This window comes from Lissotriton vulgaris, chromosome 3_1 (assembly GCF_964263255.1).
Source record: "Lissotriton vulgaris chromosome 3_1, aLisVul1.2, whole genome shotgun sequence".
Classification (NCBI taxonomy): domain Eukaryota; kingdom Metazoa; phylum Chordata; class Amphibia; order Caudata; family Salamandridae; genus Lissotriton; species Lissotriton vulgaris.
The window spans coordinates 286,909,287-286,928,969 of NC_141689.1; the positions used below are offsets into that span (position 1 = coordinate 286,909,287).

At 45.1% G+C, this 19,683-nt stretch overlaps 1 protein-coding gene across 1 annotated transcript in view; it reads right to left on the reverse strand.

Annotated features, from left to right (window-relative positions):
* Positions 1-19,683, reverse strand: part of ATP8B1 (ATPase phospholipid transporting 8B1) — a 496,708-nt gene that overhangs the window by 201,948 nt on the left and 275,077 nt on the right. The window contains exon 14 of the mRNA XM_086960445.1: positions 11,759-11,802. Coding sequence (XP_086816571.1) covers positions 11,759-11,802 — 44 coding nt within the window. The remainder of the gene's footprint in view (positions 1-11,758; positions 11,803-19,683) is intronic.

Below are 19,683 nucleotides of genomic sequence, written 5' to 3' on the forward strand. Positions count from 1 at the left end.
AGATCCGTCAGTAAGGACTGTGCCTCTTTACCTTCTTTTAATTCGCTATGTATGTTGAAGTCCCCCAAAAGTAGGAAATTGCGGTCTTTATTCACATAGGGGGCCAATACTTCCACAAGTGAGATGGAGAAATTGGCACAAGGCCCAGGGGGGCGATATACCAATGCTCCTTTCCTGTCCTGCCCTCCGCTCAACGGTATTGGCTACCGAGTCGGACCGGGGCGGGCAGGCTGAAATACCGAGCACAGACTTATCAGAGTTCTAATGAACCCCAAATGCCCCTAAAGTGACCGGGAAACAGCATGAGCAAAACAATACAGGGAGTGCTTTTTTAAAATTCGTAATCAATTTTAAAATCAGTTCTTAAAATATCCTGTTGCAAAATGTAAACAGTGCAGAGTCTTACGCTCTGAAAGTGCTTTCTGGCGCCAAGCGGGTCTGGGGAGACTCTGCCACCGTCCTCCCTTGCATAGATTTTAACTCCTTGATCAGTAATCAACATGGGTAGAGGGAAGCAGAGGCCGGGCGGCGGGCTTGACATTTGCACTGCTTTTCCCAGCCAAGCTCAAGATTAACTACAACCAACGTTTATTGTTTTTTGATACCCCTGACAGTGCTTGGGATTGGTTGGACAGGCAGTTCCCTGATATGTATGTATGTATGTGTATGTATAGGCATTTATATAGCGCACTACTTACCTGTAGGGTCCCAAGGCGCTTCGACCGCTGCGAAACCCTTCCTGGCTTCCCTGAGAGATGGTCCCTTAATGGGTATCTCCAGGGTGAGACCAGGCATCCCCGGCGGTCTGGTGGGGCCGTTAGTGAAGATGAGGCAAGCTAATGCCCAGAGTTGCCGAGTGTGATCGCTGATCAGAGTGGGCACCGAGGCGAGAGAATTATCGAGTCCGCTGACCCTGGTCCAGAAACCTGCCGTGCCGGGAATCGAACCCTGGTCCCGGGCCGTCCTCTGCTCTCGGGTCTGCCGCCTCTAACCAGTGAGCCACACTACTTCCGATATAGTATCGGAATCATCATAACTGAAATCTCAGCTGTTCCCTCGGGAACGCAGGATGGGCGTTGTCACGCAGTGTGGGGGATCTAATCCCCCGCCTCATCAGCTAGTAATGGAGGGCAGGCAGGAGGCCCTCCGGTCTGCTGAAGCACTCAGAGTTCCAAGGCCGCCAATCAGTACTAGCCCTTCCGATGAGGCAAACATGGACTCTGAATCTGAGGGTAGCGTGGCATTATCCAGTCGGCAACTACTCAACATAGCCATGACCCGGTGGGCTGAGCTAGGAAGGTATTGGAAAGAATGCTGCCGCTAATTATTTGTAACATACAGACCCACTTCAGTAGTTGGACCATGTAGAACCTCGGTGCATTATTAACCAGTCTATATTGCAAAATGTGTAGGTTTTACTGCTGTATACACTTGAAGGGGGTAATATTATAGTAGTAAGTAGGCCTGGCCCATCTTGGGCATGTACTCGTATTGTATATCAGGAAACTTGTGTGTTGAGTATGCAGCTTACCCTACAAGTGAAAGTAAGAGTTCCAAGTGTATAATGTTAACCCTTTTTTTCACAGTTTGGTCGGGTGAAGTTCAATCGTTGGACCCGGTATTGGGGTTTATTTGTATTGTTGCTGTATATTCTGATGGGGGACTCAGAGGACGGGGGTAGGTGGGGATGGGGCAGGAGGGTCTTTTAACAGCTAGTGATGCCGGTTACTAAATTGTATACGGTTATATTCTGAAATGTCTGGGGTCGGTCCAGAAGGGACACCGAATAGTTGCCCAGCTACACCGACGCAAGGCTCAAATAGCACATCATCAGGAGACGCACTTACTAATGTCGGAATCGAGTAAATTGCAGAAAAGATGGAGGGGCCAATTTTAAGCAACAGCATACTCTGACTTTTCTAGAGGGGCTGCAATATGGATACGGGTGAGAATCCCCTTTTTTTCTGAGTGAGTTTAGAATAGATGACCAAGGCAGGTACGATTTCATTCGAGGGGCCCTAGATGGTAAGCAGGTAGTATTGGACTATCTATGCTCCAAATGTGGATCAAGAAACATTTTATCACGGTTAACACAGGCCCTTTCAGACTGGGTGGGGACTTCAATGCGGTGTTTGACGTACACTGGGACCGCTCCCATCCCCCTTTACCAAACACCAACGCTGTGACTCAGGCTTCTGCGCTGACTAGATGGGCATGGGGTGGAATCTTTTGGATGTCTGGCGGTCACAACACACAAATGAGGGAATACCCCTTCTACTCTCACCCACATAACCTATATACCAGATTGGACCATTTTCTCTGGACCCCGGATTTATCCCCTGCCATTCATCAGAGTACTTTCCTAAGTAAAACCATCTTTGACCATAACCCTATAGAACTGACATTACACTGGGGACAGGTCCCAACGCCTATACCAACATGGCGGTTGCAACCTTTGAACTTCGAGGATCAGATATTTTGCGCCAAGCTAGCAGACACCATCACTACGTATTTTGCTGAAAATTAAGGCACGACCCGATCGGTAGAGTGAGAGGCCCTAAACAACAATACTTGGGGTCTCCATGGGAAACTTGGTGGGAGCCAGGAGAGAGGTGACGAGGGACTTAGCAGAGTTAGAAGATAAGTGGTAAGCATTAGAAATGGCAGCTCTAGCAGACGAGACAGGAGCAGAGCAGGTACAAGAAGCTAGGATCAAGTATGCGGAAATGTTGGATCGGCTGCGGACAGTCACTTTACATGCTTAAACACTGTGTACGCAGGCCGAAGCGGACAGGGCTGACATGCTTCTAGCGCGACTGATCGCACCCCCATTCACTCCCACTCCTATTCTAGTGGTATATAATAATACACACACCACATGCTGGTTACTTCTCAAATTGAAATAAACAAGACTTTCCAGGAACATTATACAAATCTCTACATGGCTCCTCCCCTAGATATGACGGGTGCAACTAAGCAATTTCTTAACGGAACAGACCTTCCCATTGTAACCGACTTATCTGCTAAGTTGTTGCAAACCCCGATTACCGTAGCAGAGATCTGTGTTGCAATAAAAAGCGTTGGCTTTTAAGACCCCAGTCTCAGATTCCTAGAATTCAGAGAGCCAGAGCAGGAGGCCGCTCCTTCTCTTATAATGTTTCAAAGCTGTGGAACACTCTCCCTTTGCATAAGAGAACGAACCCCAATCTGCTTAGCTTTCGCAAGCAACTTAAAACTTTTCTGTTTAAGTAATTAGAACCCCTCCTTTTAAAGGCACTCTTTTTGTTCTAGTGCCTGGACGCCTCAGGGCAGCTGTAGCGCTTAATAAATCTTCTTTTCATTTAATTTCATTTCATTTCAGATGGTCTGCCTGTTGAATATTATTCCACCTATGTGGACGTATTGGCCCAGAAGATGTTACAATTGGATGTCACCTCGCTCGCGGAAGGCACACTGCCCCCCACTACTAGAGAGTTAATAGTCACATCCTATTGAAACCGGATAAGGCACCCGCTGACTTGGCGTCTTATCGACCCTTGTCGATACTCACACAGAATATAAAATTCGAAGTAACATTTTTGCATCTACATTACTTCCTCTGTTGCCCAAATTAATACAAACGGGCCAATGTGGTTTTATTCCCAAGCGTAGCACTTCTCTTAATATCTGTTGGTTACATGCCCTGATGCATGCAATGGCGGGAGCAGTACCATTAACGGGATGTTTGTCATTAAATATACGTCTAGCGTTCGACACATTGAGTTGGTCATATATGCTTGCAGTACTAACAAAGTTTGGAATACCCCCAGAATATTGTAAATGGATTGAATTGCCTCATACTAATCCCACAGCCCGAGCCAAGTTGGGAGCAAATATATCGCCTACATATCATATTTCTGGGGGAACTCACCAGGGGTGCCCCTTGTCACCCCTATTGTTTGTGTTGGCGGTAGAACCTCTGGCACAACTACGTTGTGACATGGCCCCATATGGCATCACAATGTAAACAGTCACCCATTCAGTCTCACTTTACGCAGAAGATATGCTGTTGTATTTTTTTATGCTGAAATCCTTGTTGTTGGGAAAGGGGAGAAACAGGCCTGCTCTGTCTAAGATGCAACTGCCAAGCACTGCGTGCGGTATGGGGCACCTGATTTTAAAGCATACTGTATTGTTGGCCAGCTATAGTGGATGGCGTACTGGTTGGCGGGTCACAACTGGTTTGAAATAGGGTACACCCCTGCGTGATTACAGCACCAGACGCTACATGCATTGCTGTGCCCCGGGGCAGGCACAATACATGACCTACACCGGCTGTCCTGCGACCAACTTGACGTGGGTGGGGTAGGTGACTAGAAGCCTGCTGCCAGCAACTAATAAGGTGTTTTACACTCGGTTCTGGCCCCACCAGGTCAGCCTGTGGGATCTTCAACCTCGAAAGGGCGGTTCCTGGGAGGACCTTAATGAAGGGTTGATTCTACGACACAATCCAGGTCGTATACTCGACTCCTCTAATCATTAAGGGATCGGAAGCAATTATATGAGCACTTTTGGTCCTGATGAATTGCCTTAGAGGCAAGAAACATGTCGACCACACTTCCACCAAGGGTTGAATGAGGCTTGATTACCTTACCCGTCACGCCTCAATACCCCTTAATTTTCCTTTTAATAAAGCAGTGAGCCATGCCATTAAAACTTCGCCTAATGGACTCTACTGACTTTTTTTAGACTACACTCACGCTCACTATTGCACTTTTTTAGGCCCCTCACACTCACACACCCATTGGCAAAGGAATAAAAGAACTCCGCCAAAGTGCAGCACTTTGTGCTGCCCGACGGGCATTGCACCGCCAGCCTGTCGCAGGAGCAGGAAACCAATGATGACGCTGGACGATCATCGGGTGGGATGACAAAAGTCGTTCAACCGGTGACTTGTGTGAGGTATCCTTAAATTCCGTAAAGGGTTCACATCATTCACTTTTCCTGTCTAACTCAATGAGAGAAAGGTTAGTTTTAGCCATTTAGTTGGCTTACTCTGGGGAACTCTGTACAATTGCTGTTGCGTACAATACATGACCTTCCCTTTTTATTGCACATTGCATTACACTAGTGGAAGCAAGCTCTAAAATATGCCAAAGTACTGAATCCATATGCTTCCAACATTCCCCTTTGTGGTTTGCCTACCCACCGTGGTGTTTTATCTACTGTTCGGGTGCGGGGGCAGGACACAGGTGGGGACGACTACTGTGGGGGTCCTCTTTTTAGATGGTAATTTGATGCCCCATGGCGAATTAGTGCACACTAACGCAGTGCCAGACACTATGTTTCTCACACATTGATATCCACAAGTACAGACTAGTAGATCAGAAAGAACCCCCTACATTTCAGTTGTTGCGGTCCCTTCACATAATGGGACATGAGCGCCAACTAGTTCGATGGCTGTACCAAGGACTGCAAGACCACTTAAATATACCGCTATTACCTCTCCATCAGAAATGGGAAGTGGTCCTGACAAGAGAATTAGAGGATAGGGAATGGAGCTCCACCCCAGAACATCCCCGGCGGGTGTCCCCTAACTTCCGACTAAAGACGATGCAACTATTAATATTACACAGGGCCTACCTTGCAGCGCAGGCAATTCAAAAGATGTATCCCTCTGCACTATGCCCCAGATGTTCTCACCAACCCACTGATTTTACTCACAAGTTGTGGTCGTGCTCTACACTGGGGAGGGTTTGTCACAGGTTTCACGAGGTTTATCCAAACTCATGGAATGCTCCCCTTGGGATACTATGGAGGTGTGCTTGTTCGGTCTTCTCCCACTCCCAAAGAAGGCGAAATTACTAAGCCGATTCACAGGTTTGGCCTGATGCTCGCCAAATGATTAATAACAGCGCTGGAAATCTTGCACGCCACCACGGGAGGGCAAATGGAAGGATTAGGTCATTAGATGGGCAGTGGCAGAAGGACGCAAAGAATATAGAGGCCTGAGAAAGAGACCGATTTCTCTTGAATGGGCTCAGTTAATAAAGCAGTTTAACGCGGAAATAGATTATGACGCAGCGGTGCCCCTAGATCCACTGACAGATTAGATAAATAGTACCTGGTTCTCGAGTGGGTTGTGGCCTGGACGGATTTCCCCCCTCCATTTCCCCCCCTCAGCTTACTTCTCCAATCCTGTCAAGTTCTTTCTCTTTCCCAGACCCTCTCCCCCTCGAGTTCTTTTGCTCGCCATTGGTACATCGATTCCCCGGGGCTTCTGTCCCGGTCGAGACGACTGGGAAAAAGTGGCTAAGTTTATAGTTAATTGTTAATAGGGAGGAGAGAATTGCGGGTGGGATAACTAGGGTGGGTGTTGAGGGGGGGGAAATGATAATGTACCGATACATCTCGGTGTACTGTCTCAAGCATATCGATATGTTTATGTGTGGTTATCCTAACTACCAGTCAAAGTAATATGCAACTTTAATTAGAAATATACAAGAACGAAAATACAAAAATAGTTATATATGTCTGAATGACGAACTATACAAAAATTGTAGCAATGCATACTGTTTGTTTTTCATGCCAGAGAAACTCAATAAAAATTGTTTTTAAAAAAAGTGCTGCAGCCCTTAAAGGCTTTCTTTGGTCATAGTACCCTGGGTACCTGTGGTACCATTTACCAGGGGCTGGCCTGTGGCCAGAGATGCCAATTGGGTTTAGGCTTCAATGCAGTTTTAGGGAAAGTACATAGGCCCTGGGTACATGATTAGCAGGTGCCCAGGGTACACTAAGTCAAAGCACAATTCTGCAAAAAGTTGGTGCAACCATGCAGAAAGAGGGCACTTTCTCACACCTATCTACTCTTCTTTTTTTTTCATACCTAGTCTATCAAGCTATCTATTTTATGTAGCATGTATAAAGCGCTCTGATACCCTTCCAGGGTCTAGATCCGCTTTTTTAAACTTTTTTAAATAAATAAAAATAAAAGATTAGCATCCCAATAGATTAGCAGAGGAGGCACTCCAGCTGACACCAGAGGTCCGTGCATGCTGAGAGTTCACCATGGAATATTCAGATATGGAGGACGCAGCTGAAAGCATGGAAGACTCCGCCGAGAGCACTTTCGTACTTCAGCAGCCACCCACTGTGTTGTTTAATTAACAGTACACGGTGCAGGATGAGCGAGTTCGAAGATTTTTTATGAAGTCTTAACTTCTACATATGGGACATTTGCCCTATAGAAGCAATTGTCCCTCTGTTAAAAGCTGCTAATTTCACCATTGTTGGTGACCTTAATTTGCATTTAGACGACCGGCAATGTAATATTAGTAAATATTTTCTATCCGACTTAGAAGCCCTTAATATTTTCCTATGTAATCAGGACCTACACATATGCAGGGCACTTACTGGACCCTATTCTTTCCAATCTCCTGTTTAACTGTTTTTCTGCTCTTCCCCCTAGAGTGGTCTGACCATTTTGCAGTTCAATTCCTCTGTCACTCCCAGGGGTTGGAAACAAAGTTTGTGCAGATACTCATAAGAGCTTTCGACGTTGGGGCAAACTCTGTTGAAGATTTAAATGCTCTCCTATCCAAGAACTTGCCAGACAGCAGTTTGTCATTACCCTTGTTCGATTCGGCTGTTTCGAACTGGTTTACTGTTGCTGTTAATACTTCTCTTCCTCAGGTGCCCAAATACTCTTTCAATCACCGTCTCCCAGTTCCGTTGTTTTCAGAGAACTTAAAGGCCATGATATCTAAATGTAAGGTCCTGGAGAGGAAATGGAGGTGTTTCTATTCTCCTACCCGTGAAGTTGACTATAAAGGCACCCTCGGAGAATATCATAAACTGTGCAAATTGGCAAGAGCCACCTATATTGCTAATACTGTTACACATGCCCAAAATTGCTCCCGTACGCTCTTCTCAGTGGTAAAGAAGTTGACAGGCTCTGACACCGTCCCTACTCCAACGATTCTAGATGAGGCGCAATGTGACTCAATTGCGGAGTTCTTAATTGAAAAGGATGAGCTTATCTAGGATTCTCTGGGCTCCTCCGTCCCCCAGGGGAATCCACTCTGCTCCCCGAACCCATTCATAGTAGCGTGTCTGACTCCGCAGCTAAACTTGCTGTCTGGTCTACTTTGGATGACACATCTTTTGCTCTTTGTCTGGAAAGTATTAAATCGGGCTCCCCGCGCGATCCTTTGCCGATCAAAATTCTGAAACAACTCGGTCTGGACTCCCTTTGTGTTTTGAAGGAGCTTCTTAAATCTTCTTTGAGAAAGGCTCTTGTTCCACCTGAGTGGAAACATGCAATGATCATTCCACTATTAAAAAAGGTTGGAGCTGACCCTTCTAAACTATCAAATTACAGGCCTATCTCTGTGTTGCCTATTCTCTCCAAGGTTCTGGAAAGACATATTAATAAACAGCTTAGCCATTTTGTGGCAAGTTCGGGCTTCTTACATCCCTCTCAATCTGGCTTTAGGGCCAATCACTCCACTTAAACAACTCTTTTGGGAGTTACCAAGAGATTGCGTCACTTTATTGATCGCGGAGAAACATCTGCACTCGTATTACTCGATATGAGTGCGGCCTTTGATACGGTGTCGCATTCCATCCTTCTCGCATCTCTTCTGTCTTTGGGAGTTGAGGGCCTTGCATTGGCTTGGCTGGCCTCCTTCCTAAATGGCCGCACCTTCCAGGTCTTTTCTGCGAAAGCCTCTTCCAAAATTTGTTCTTCAGCGTACGGTGTACCCCAGGGGTCTGTCTTGAGTCCTCTATTGTTTAATATCTACGTTAGACCCTTTGCCACTATTGTGGAGAAAGCTGGCCTTACGTTATTTTTGTACGCCGACGATACGCAAATTATCTTTTCTCTCTCTACTGTGGAAGATGGCAACATCTCAGTTCTTACACAAGGACTGATTAAGGTCTCAGAAAGGATGCGTAACAACTTTTAAAAACTTAATGGGGACAAGACCGAGGTTGTCATCCTGAGCAAAGGGAAGAGCTCATGGGGCCCTCAACATTGGCCTAAAGAAATGGGTTCTATTCCCCAACCTGTTGCCCAGGTCCGCAACCTTGGATTTCTCATTGATGAGAATCTCTCTATGCGGCAGCAAGTAGTAAAGGTGGCTTCCACCTGCTTTACTATTTTAAGATGGCTCCACAAAATTCTTTGGATGCTCCCCGTTTCTACATAGAGGACGGAGGTCCAGACCTTAGTTGTTTCCCGCCTGGACTACGGTAATGTTCTTTATTTAGGAGCTGATCAAGCAACTCTTAGAAAACTTCAGGTTGTGCAGAATGGGGCTGCACGACTCCTATGCCATGTTCCGTGGAGAGCCTCCATCTCCCAATCACTTCATGACCTTCACTGGCTTAGGATTGCCAGCAGAATTAAGTTCAAGGCTCTCTGCTACATATTCAAGATTAAACAAGGCACGGTCCCTGCATACCTACAGGAACTCATTCAAGCTTACCACCCTATTTGTTCTCTTAGATCTTCTTGCAAAGGTGATTTTGTAATTCCCAGATTTAGGCTGGTGAAAATGGGCGGCCGCTCATTTTCCCACTTAGGTCCTAAGTTTTGGAACACCCTGCCTGCTGCATTGAAAACTGAAACCAACTTTTTCCGCTTCCGCAAAGGACTCAAGACATGGCTCTTTTGGCAATGATCTACGGTTGCTCTCTTTTCCTTCTCTTATTCTGTCCCTTGGCACCGGGAAACCCACTGCGGGTAGCTGTGCGCCTTATAGGTTAAAAATAAATAAAAAATAGAAGTGGATCTTTCTCTTTAGTGTGCAGGGACCTCCACGCTCATAACTCCATAGTTTTCAGTGACAAGTCCCAAAGAGGAGCTCCTACTGTTTTCTGCACATACCGAAGACCCCTAGATCGAGAGTATATTTGATTGATTTTTCCTCAGTTAGTACCTAGGCATTGCCATTTCTTGTCTCCTCTGTCCTGATGAGGCCCGTATGAATGGGGCGAAATGCATCGACCTTGCATCATGGAGGAGTCTGACAGATTATGAATAATACATAAAAGATTGTGATTACACATTTCTTGTATCAGTGGAGGGATGATGGATTTCCTCGAGTGTGTAATGGACTACTTCCCTCTATCTAGGATTGCTGTTTTTGAATTACATTTTTTGTTTATTTTTAGCATTCGTATGTAAAGACAATGGGTAGGAAGGATTTGTTATTTGTATATGTTTGTATTTATGTTCATGTTTTGTATGTAACATTATGTGTGTTTAGCAACATAAAACATAAAATATTTCCTTTAACAACCATTTTTGGAGTGTATATTGGTATAAAGGAACTAATTGTAGAGATTGAGGACTCATTGATAAGGACTAATTTGTTTTTTCCCCCCTATAGAAGTATGTATGTATTAGTTCCTCTGCATCACTGTTTCCAGAGTTCACCAAGCAGTGGTCTGCTATCTCGTGAGGGGTGTCCAGTTCGTGACCAAGATGGGGTCCTTCACTCTCCCTCCAGGTAATGGGGTTGGATCGTCCCATGGGGGGATTCTTGGCACTACACCTACACACACATTAGGTACCCTTAGAGTAAGGTTCGCATTGTAGGAGTAGTTTTGATAACTGCCTTGTTTTATATGCCAGCATATGTTTATTGTTTTAGCACCATGGTAGACCTAGATCTAGTATTCACAATTTTTGTTCTTGTAATCACTTATCTTCTTTGGTCTACTAATCATTACAGCACATGTATTATATACAACAATAACGTTGGTTCAATAAATATATTGAAAGTGTCCCACTGTGTCTTCCCTGTATACTTCTCTGAGAATAAGTAAGCACGAGTGACTTAGCAAAAGGTTCTGTACTGTTTCCACGATCCCTGGGGGTCTGGGTTATGTTCTTTGGTTGTCAGAAACCATTCGCTCCTTGGTAAGTTGGGGGGGGGGGGGGGGTTTACGCTGTCACTGAGCGCTAGCTGGTCTATAGGCCAGCATATCATGCGGGTGTTCAGAATCAGTCTTGGCACCAAGCCCCTAGTTTGTTGTCTAAAAAATGCACAGAACCTATGGACTAGTAGGAACTACATGACACAGGGAGGACCTAGCCAGGCAGTTCGGGCTGGACTATTCCCATGAGGGACAGGGTCAAGACTGATTTGCATATGGCTGGGTTCTAACTGGGGTGGCACAGTGAGCAAAGGAATGATGGATTAAACACAGATTTGTGACTGGGGGTAAGTGGTTGAAAGGTTTCAGCACTCCGTCCATCATCTTGTTGTGTTTACTAAGATTTCTTATGTATCAACTTTCAATCCCCACATGTCCAGTACAGCAAGAAGTGGTTCACTCAATGTTAATTTTTACAGGGGAATCTCATATATTGTCAAAGACTATTGTCACCCCTTACTCTTGTAGCAAAACCCTTAACGTACGAGGAGGCAAAAACCACCTATCTGGCTGCAACACAGATTACATTTTTGTTTTCCACCACACATTATTCAGGAACTTTGAAGTGTTAGTTCTTCCACTTGACTACCTCATGAATTCTATATCAAAATATTAAAATATGTTCTAAAGGAGGTTATGTTAATGATTAGGCAACTGTTGGATGCTGTTATGAGTCTAAACGCAATTCTGACAACATGTTGCTTAATATGATCTAATGGGTAATAAAAAGAAGCTGCATCTTGTTCTGGAAGATGTCTATGGTCATGCATGGCTATTTGCCTGTGTATTATCAATATATTAGAATTCAAAACTGCAAACATAGCCTACTTACCCCACTTTTTCCTGTTTTATGTCCTGAAAAATCCCTCTGTGTTCCTAAAGGTAAAATCATTAAAAAAACATAATTTATCCACTGTTGCTGATTGAGATATATGAAGTTCAGTTATTGAAGTATCTAATCAAAGTTAATAATGTGTACAACCATAAACACAAAATGTATAGAATCCTAATAATCTAACAATCTAAATTTTAAAAACTAAGTTGGTTAATTATGCAAATAAATTAAATTAGAATACGGCTTACCTTTTAATAAACATAATGTATCACTGCAAGCTCAATGTACTCAAAATTGTGGCTAAGCAATCTTAAACCAAAAGTTGAGTTTATTTCTATTACAATTTGAGAAAGTTACTTATGTCTATGGCACAACTTTCCTTTGGTACAGATCCATTTTGTTACAGCCAAGAGTGGAATGTTGAAGGCGAAGTACAAATTTGTCTCAGAAATGGAAGTATCAAAAGACAAGAGAAGTTCAGAGCACACCTTGCCATTATTAGAGTTGTTGCTTGTACTCTTGCATGGGATCCCTTCGGTATTGGTAGCTAAGACACTATGCCTCTCAAAAATGTTCTAGCTGCCATAGAATACATCTTTTTGTAGCTGGTCTACTAGAGCCTTCTGAATATTTCAAGCTCTCATTTAAACTCCTCTGAGTGGCTATGGGCTTCATTGGGCTCTGCATGCAATTATAAATGTTGGCTCTTTGGCCATCAGTCCACCGACCTTGGGACTTGGTTATTGTTTTAGCACCATTTGTTTTAATTATGTTTCTGGTCTGTTGTCCCCCATTTTCTATTCCTTTAGGCTTTTTTATTGCCTAACGTTTGTGTCAAGGTATAACTTACCATAGTATTTAAACTACAATCTCTATTCTTTTCAGACTTTCAAAAAAAATATTTTCAAACTTTCTTCAAGACAAATGATATTAGAGGATACACTAGAGGAAACATGAGCTGGTTTTGGGCCAGCCCCTTGTTGATGAGTAGATGGCTTGTCTATCCCAGTTCACTGCTCCTTATTCAATGTGTTTCCTTCCTATCTAAAGAGCTGTACATGGTCAAATTCAAAGATATAGCCAAAAAATGATTGATGAGGAAGCTGTGTTCTGGGAGCAGAAGTTCAGTTACTTATTTGTGACATAGTGTTTGGTAAAGAAAATCATCAGCTCTTTCCTAAACTAGAGCAATCCTTGTGTTTATTTTGCCCCTGAAGCATTTCTACTTTGTTTCTGAATGTATAAGTTGCATCATTTTTACTTGGTTCCTTGGGTTGTCTCCCATCTGCTCATTCTACCTCACATGCCTGCCCCTAAATTCTCCCTCAAGACTTCCCTTTTCTACCTCTTCTTTGTTTCTCCACTCCACATACCGCAAACGTTGTTTATTTTTTTACATTAAATTAATACAATTGCTTTGTTCAGGGCACTACAATTGTAGACTGCTACTGGGCCATTTACTACTATTGGCAGTCTCCCATCTTGGAAAAGTAAATTACATTTTTTTTTAAATACCAAAATGGTTGCTGGTGCATCACGAACCATGTGCACACCTGTGTGCTAGCCTTGAAATGCTTTCTTTTTAATGGGAAAACAATTACATGCAAGCATGAGGACACAGCTGTAGCCATTTCGGTATGATTTTTCTCTTAAACAATGCCCAAACCAGACACCAATTGTTGTGCATATATTGTGACGGACTGACAACAATCTAGGGAATGAGTTTTAATAAAAGATAAAATATTCAAAGATAGTAGGTCATGCATGTGTATGCATTGTGTTGCACCAGCAGCCATCTAGGAATTGTTTTTTTTTCTGGGCCATGCCTGCTTTAACAAGTAGTTGCAAAGCCAATAGCTCGAAAAACAACTTTGAAAGGAGATGCCTATTGGCTTTGACAACTTACAATTATATGAGGTCGGAAATCATAATGGACACTTCTGCTCCATAAGGAATCCTAAAAAGTTCAAGGTTGGAATGGAGTTCCGAGATCTCTTCCCCCCCTCTGGGCACCTGTGTACATACACACTCAGACACACAAACAAGATGGAACCCCACCTGAGTCAAAGTCTTTTCAATGGCTTCATTGCATTCTCTGTTATGTGGTACATCTTGAGGTTCTTTGCACTATTATGGTAGGACTAATGAATATGCATACATTATATTTCATGGCATCCTTCTGACCCTTTGGGATACAAACAGTTTCGCTTTAGGTTTTAAAGTGGGCATGGGAGACGGAAGTGATTAACAATTATGCAAAGTTAAAAAAATAGTTATATGAAGTGACAGTAATGAGACCGGAGAGTTTAAGTCGAGTTGCACTGATAAATGGGAGGTTAGACCAAGAGTAGTATGGCGGCACTGTACGACAAGACAATTCCAGATCAACAATAGAGGTCCAGTCACATCTCTTTCTGGTGATAAATGTGCCCATCTTAACATCATATGGGGTTATATAGTCCTTAACACTTATTGTAGAAAGCTGGATCATTATAGGATATATCAAAATAAGATATATTTTGTGTAAGAGTCCTGGGTTTCCTTTATGAGTAGACAGGAGCATAGTATGGCAATCCCTAGCTGCTCTTCTAGGAGGTCGAGTAGCCTTAGGCTTATCACAGAGGACTGCAAGATGTCTGCAAATACACACACTTGTCAATTACTGAGACACAACTCAAAGAGATCCACATCAATTTATAAAAATAACCAGTATCTTTGTATTTGTTTTAGCAACAGAATCAAGGCGTTCAGGTAAATATGTTTTTGAGTAGAAATACTCTGGAGTTCGAAAAGTCAATACTTAATTAAATATATGAAGGCTGCAATGTTAACCTGAACAAGGAAAAACATATGCGATTTACCAGTTCTCTGCAGCAACTTACAGGCCCCGACTCTCGGGTTACAGCACCAAGAGGGATATGGTCCAAGGTAGCATCAGCAGAACACCTCCAGGTGCACTAGAGTGGAGAAGCGTGGCTCAGTGGTTAGAGGCGGCAGACCCGGAAGCTGAGATCGGCCGTGGACCAGGGTTCGATTCCCCGCCTCGGCGGGTCTCGGGCTCAAAATTCCACGGTGTCGACAATTCTCACTCCGGTGCCTACTCGACTCACGGGGTCACACTCTGCGACTCTGGGCAATAGCTTGCTTAATCTCCACTACGGCCCCTCGCGGCGGGATGCCTGGCTTTCACCTTGTGGATACCCGGCCGGGGTATCTCACAGGGGAATACCAGGACGGGTTCCCTATGCAAGCGCCTTGAGACCCCTGGGTTAAAGTGTTGCGCTATATAAATCGAAACATTTACATTAGAGCGGGGTGTCTGGTGCTACAAACACAGTCAGGTGCCCATTGCAGTTTGATGGGGCTAGTCAAGTAAAAAAAGAGGCTATGGGGGGCAGGGGAGGAGGGGCGCTGAGAGGTCAGCCCAGGGAAGCCACCAAGTGGCTTCAGGTCTTGCGATGAGTGTCGACACCTTTTTGGTCCTCTTCTCCATGGGCTGAGAAGACCAGGGGTAGAGTCATTTGGTGGTATCGGATTCTCATCACCGGTAACAGTAGAGAGGGACTGCACACAGATACTGCAGGTGTGGTTTGATGGTTCACAATGGGCAAACCCATGGTGGGGATACACTGTTGGCCCACTTTAGCTCTGTCTCAGGAGTACGGGTGCAGTGATGGCTCGGGGTGTCAGATTTGTGTCCCCTTCAGCAGACCATAGTCTTCAGTCAGGAGTTCAGACTCACAGTTCGTTTGGGGTCCATGCAGGATGCAGGGAAGCAGCTCTATCGGAGTTCTTGAGTCTTTGTTAAAGGCAGACTGTCAACCCAGACTTTGGAGGCACAGCAGTTGCAGGACAAGAAGTCTTTGGTCTAGGGGAAAAAATGGACTGATCGGCTGGGTTGGTGCTCAGTCTTCTGCTTTTGCTGTTCTTCTGTGTCCTTCATAGGTCACCAGGAAAGGCTTCTCTGGTGCCAGGAGCTTCCCTAAATACAAAATGTAGGGGCGCTAGGGGAGTGTAGGGTAGTAGCCGATAGGGTAGTGGGCATACCCCTGTCCCAAATTCCTTACTGTGCCTACCCAAAGATGGCCATTTCTGAAAAGTTGCACCCACATCTGGGTAGGCCAACTTTTGGGCGGTACTAGCCTGGGGGTGGGCATGCCTACCTGACTAGCTAATTTTCCCTCCTGTTCGGGTGCTAAAGGGCTATGGAAAATGGGGGGGGGTAGGGATCAGCCTCCTCTCTGCTGCCAGATTCACATTTCTAAAGCAGAACCTACCACTCCCTTCAGGGTTGGGTTATAACACTCACTGTATAGCCTGCGCTCACCCTTGGGTAGCTTGCACTAAGCAGTCAAACTTAAAACCGAGGCAATGTGTAAAGCATTCACAAAAAAATATACCTAGAGTCACAAAAGAGACTTCACACGGGATGTGTGTAAATGATTTTTGTATTCAACACACAATAAATCAACACAATATGAACGTCATGTATTTCTGGGCATAAATCACACTTGGAAAAATTACTAGCAGTACTAGGTCGAACTGTGATGAAATTACATTAGTAGTGTGCTCACTTGGTAAAGATCCTACTCTACCCCCCTCCCAGCACCCTTATGCGGTGCAACACGTTGTCAGACCTAGGCCTACCATGGCAATTCTCTAATACAATACCAAACAGTCATAGTGTGCACCACAGGTTACAAAATTAGAAATATGTACATAAATACAATTATAACACTTTTAAACAGCACTCTGGGCCAAGGCCACATGGATAAAACAAATGTCAAAGGCAGTGTTCTTCTGGCAAGAAACCAACCTGCAACACAACTCCGCTGGCCAGTGCCATTAATTACAAGCAGTCCTCAACTATCACTCTCATACACACACACACAGATACACAAAATACGCTATGCAATGGATATCGGGCAAGTCCAAATACCCCCAAAGCACTGTAGTGCAGTGCAATGCAACAGAAATCCAGCCGGTCAATTGGTAACACACAGCAGACCCTGTGGCCAAAGCCTCCCTCCATCCTCCAACTCACCCTGGCTACCTTTTGCCCAGATTGGAAATAACCAGCCCTCCCACCAGACTAGGCCACACACGGCGGAAGTCACACTTAGCCAGGGTCCCAGGGAAGTAGGTAATAGGACTAATTAGGAAGCAGTTATCAAACAGGGGGGGTTTGGCCACCAATCAGGAAGTTCACCCACAGGACGCAGAGCAGAAGTGGGAAGAAGGCAATCGTTGGTCATTCAAAATGGTTCTACTAGGCGCCTCACGGCATCACCCTGGCCCGATCTGAGCAATAATACCTGGCCACCCAATGTCGTAGGGGCCTGGGTGAGGAGAGGGCAGTTGGTCCGCCACACTGAGGGCCCAAAAGGAACATGCGATGAATGGGGAATGTAGCGGGCCCCTTTCAGAAGAAAGACACCTTGCCTAGCACAAGTCGATCAAAGTCGCACCCAGGCAATCTGGGCACAACATCTGGTGTGCACTGATCTGCATCAGAAAACTGTGGGCCCACACAACGAAGAGTTGCATGCCTAGTACCTCCCTGGAAATGAGGTACAATGTCCGGTGCACATTGATACAAGTCACACACAACGCAATTCCGGTCACAGACACAAGCACAGGTTCAGCAGTGCCACATGAGGTAGAATGCAGCACCATTATGGGTGTGTCCTCACCTCTGAGGGTCACAACATGTGAATCGGACACCGCACCAAATAAGCATTGCACATGAGAAACGAGGCAGGATTGACCAAACGGGCAATGCTGCCTCGTTTCTGCTTGAGGCTGCTTGATTGCTAACCCTCCTGAGGCGGAAGCCGGGAGGTTGTGTTGTGTACTCTCTTGCTGAATGCTTGAAATTGATCTATTCCTCTTTTAAATCCGCCGCATTTTAGATATACTTATTTTGCACTATTGAGGAATTATTGCACTGTTTTCCCCTTAGTACTTCGCTGCACTTTAGATTACTTAAAATCGCACTTTTACTTTGAGGGACTATTACGCTAGCATACCCACCTGATTAGACTCTTGCTGACCCCGTGCCCCGCTTATGACAGCTGGCTTCCCGGTTGCTCGGCCGATTAGGCGCTGAGTCACACGGACCCAGAGCACTGCGGGCGCCATCTTGGGGGAAGTCTAACGATCACAACGCTCTAGTCCACAGCACATAAAAGAAACAGCTATGCCTCCGCGTAGCGGACGCGTACAGCGGACGCGCCGGGCCTGCGCCGGAGTCGCGCCAGAGTCCAGCCCGTCTGCGCCCGTCCGCGCCAGGATGTCGCCCCTCGCCCAATCCCAAGGTGACACTAAAAAAGGTTACTATAGATACTCTAAGAACGAACTACTGTCTCTTAATCACAGACACGAAAACTGTACTAAATTTGGCCTTAACCATAACAACTCCCTTGCCGTTTGCCCCTGTGGATTCCCCGCGCCTATACTCTCACTTCCACCGTCTTGCATCAAAACCCCCCCCTCAAACCTTAGTCTAGGTCTTTTGAATGTCAGGTCCCTTCCAAAACACCATCTAGAAATCTTCGAGTTGCTATCTAACCAAACATGTGACGTTCTATTTGTAACAGAAACTTGGCTGAAGGATGATATGGACTCTATTATAAACTTAGCAACCCCTAAGGGATACACCGCGTACACCTTAAACAGACATTCCAGAGGAGGTGGGATAGCGATGATTGCTAAAACCCATCTTACCTGTACCTTCACTAACCTAGTGATAGAGGACTGCGAAAGTGCTCGGTTTCACATTAAAGTTAACCCCCAACTCACCCTTACGGGTCTCTTGATCTACAGACCCCCGGGCGCGGACGCCAACTTTATAAAGTCACTCCTGGAGAATGTCTGCTCCTTGGTCATTAAAACTGCCAATTTCTCCATCATTGGAGACCTAAACATCCACTTTGATTCTACCACAGACAATAAGATCAACTCCCTTATTGCTGACCTCGCTGCCTTACAGCTCTGCCAACTCGTGAGGGGTCCCACACACAGTGGTCTGCACCTTCTCGACCCAGTTTTCTCTAACTTGACTAACCTGACAGTCCATTCTCCCATCCCCATGACCTGGACAGATCACTACCTAGTAACCATGGACTTACCTGCCAATAGTGACCCTTTCATCAACCCCACCCACCAGGTCTAGACTATGACTGTCTCTGTAACCGGATAACAAAAGCTCTAGACTCATTGATCCCAGCTAAACTAACTAAACCACGAACCCACGAATCTAGCCCCTGGTTTAATAACGAGCTCACTTTGCTTAGAAAAGAGCTAAAAAAAGCAGAACGCAGATGGAGAAAGGACTATGACCCCACGTTAAAAAGCATATATTCTCAGCTTCAAAAAAGCTATCATCGCAATATATGTAGGACCAGGGCGGCATACTATGTGTCGGAAATTCAGAACAGCCACAATGCCTCTAAAACTATCTTTCGCATTTTGAAAGAACTCAGTGCTAAAAAAAACTGCAAAAGACCTCAATACATCCCCAGACCTTTGTGAAAACCTGGCCACCTTCTTTATGGACAAAATTTTAAAAATCTACAATACGTTTACGACAGTGCCCCATCATCTACCCATAGCCGACTCTCATGGACCCAAACTTTCCTCTATTCCAGCCATTAGCCATGGCAACTATCTGAAAATCTGTGCCAAAATTAAATCCGGCTCTCCCGCTGATCCTTTAAAGCCTGAACTCTTCAGAGAGGCTGGTGAGCTCGTTCTGGGCCCACTCAGAGACATTACCAACTCGTCCTTCCTTACGGCAAACATCCCTACGACCTGGAAACAAGCATGGGTCTCACCAATCATAAAAAAACCCTCACTTGACCCCAGCCTCCCGGAGAACTTCAGGCCCATCTCTCTGCTCCCTTGGCCAGCCAAGGTAGCAG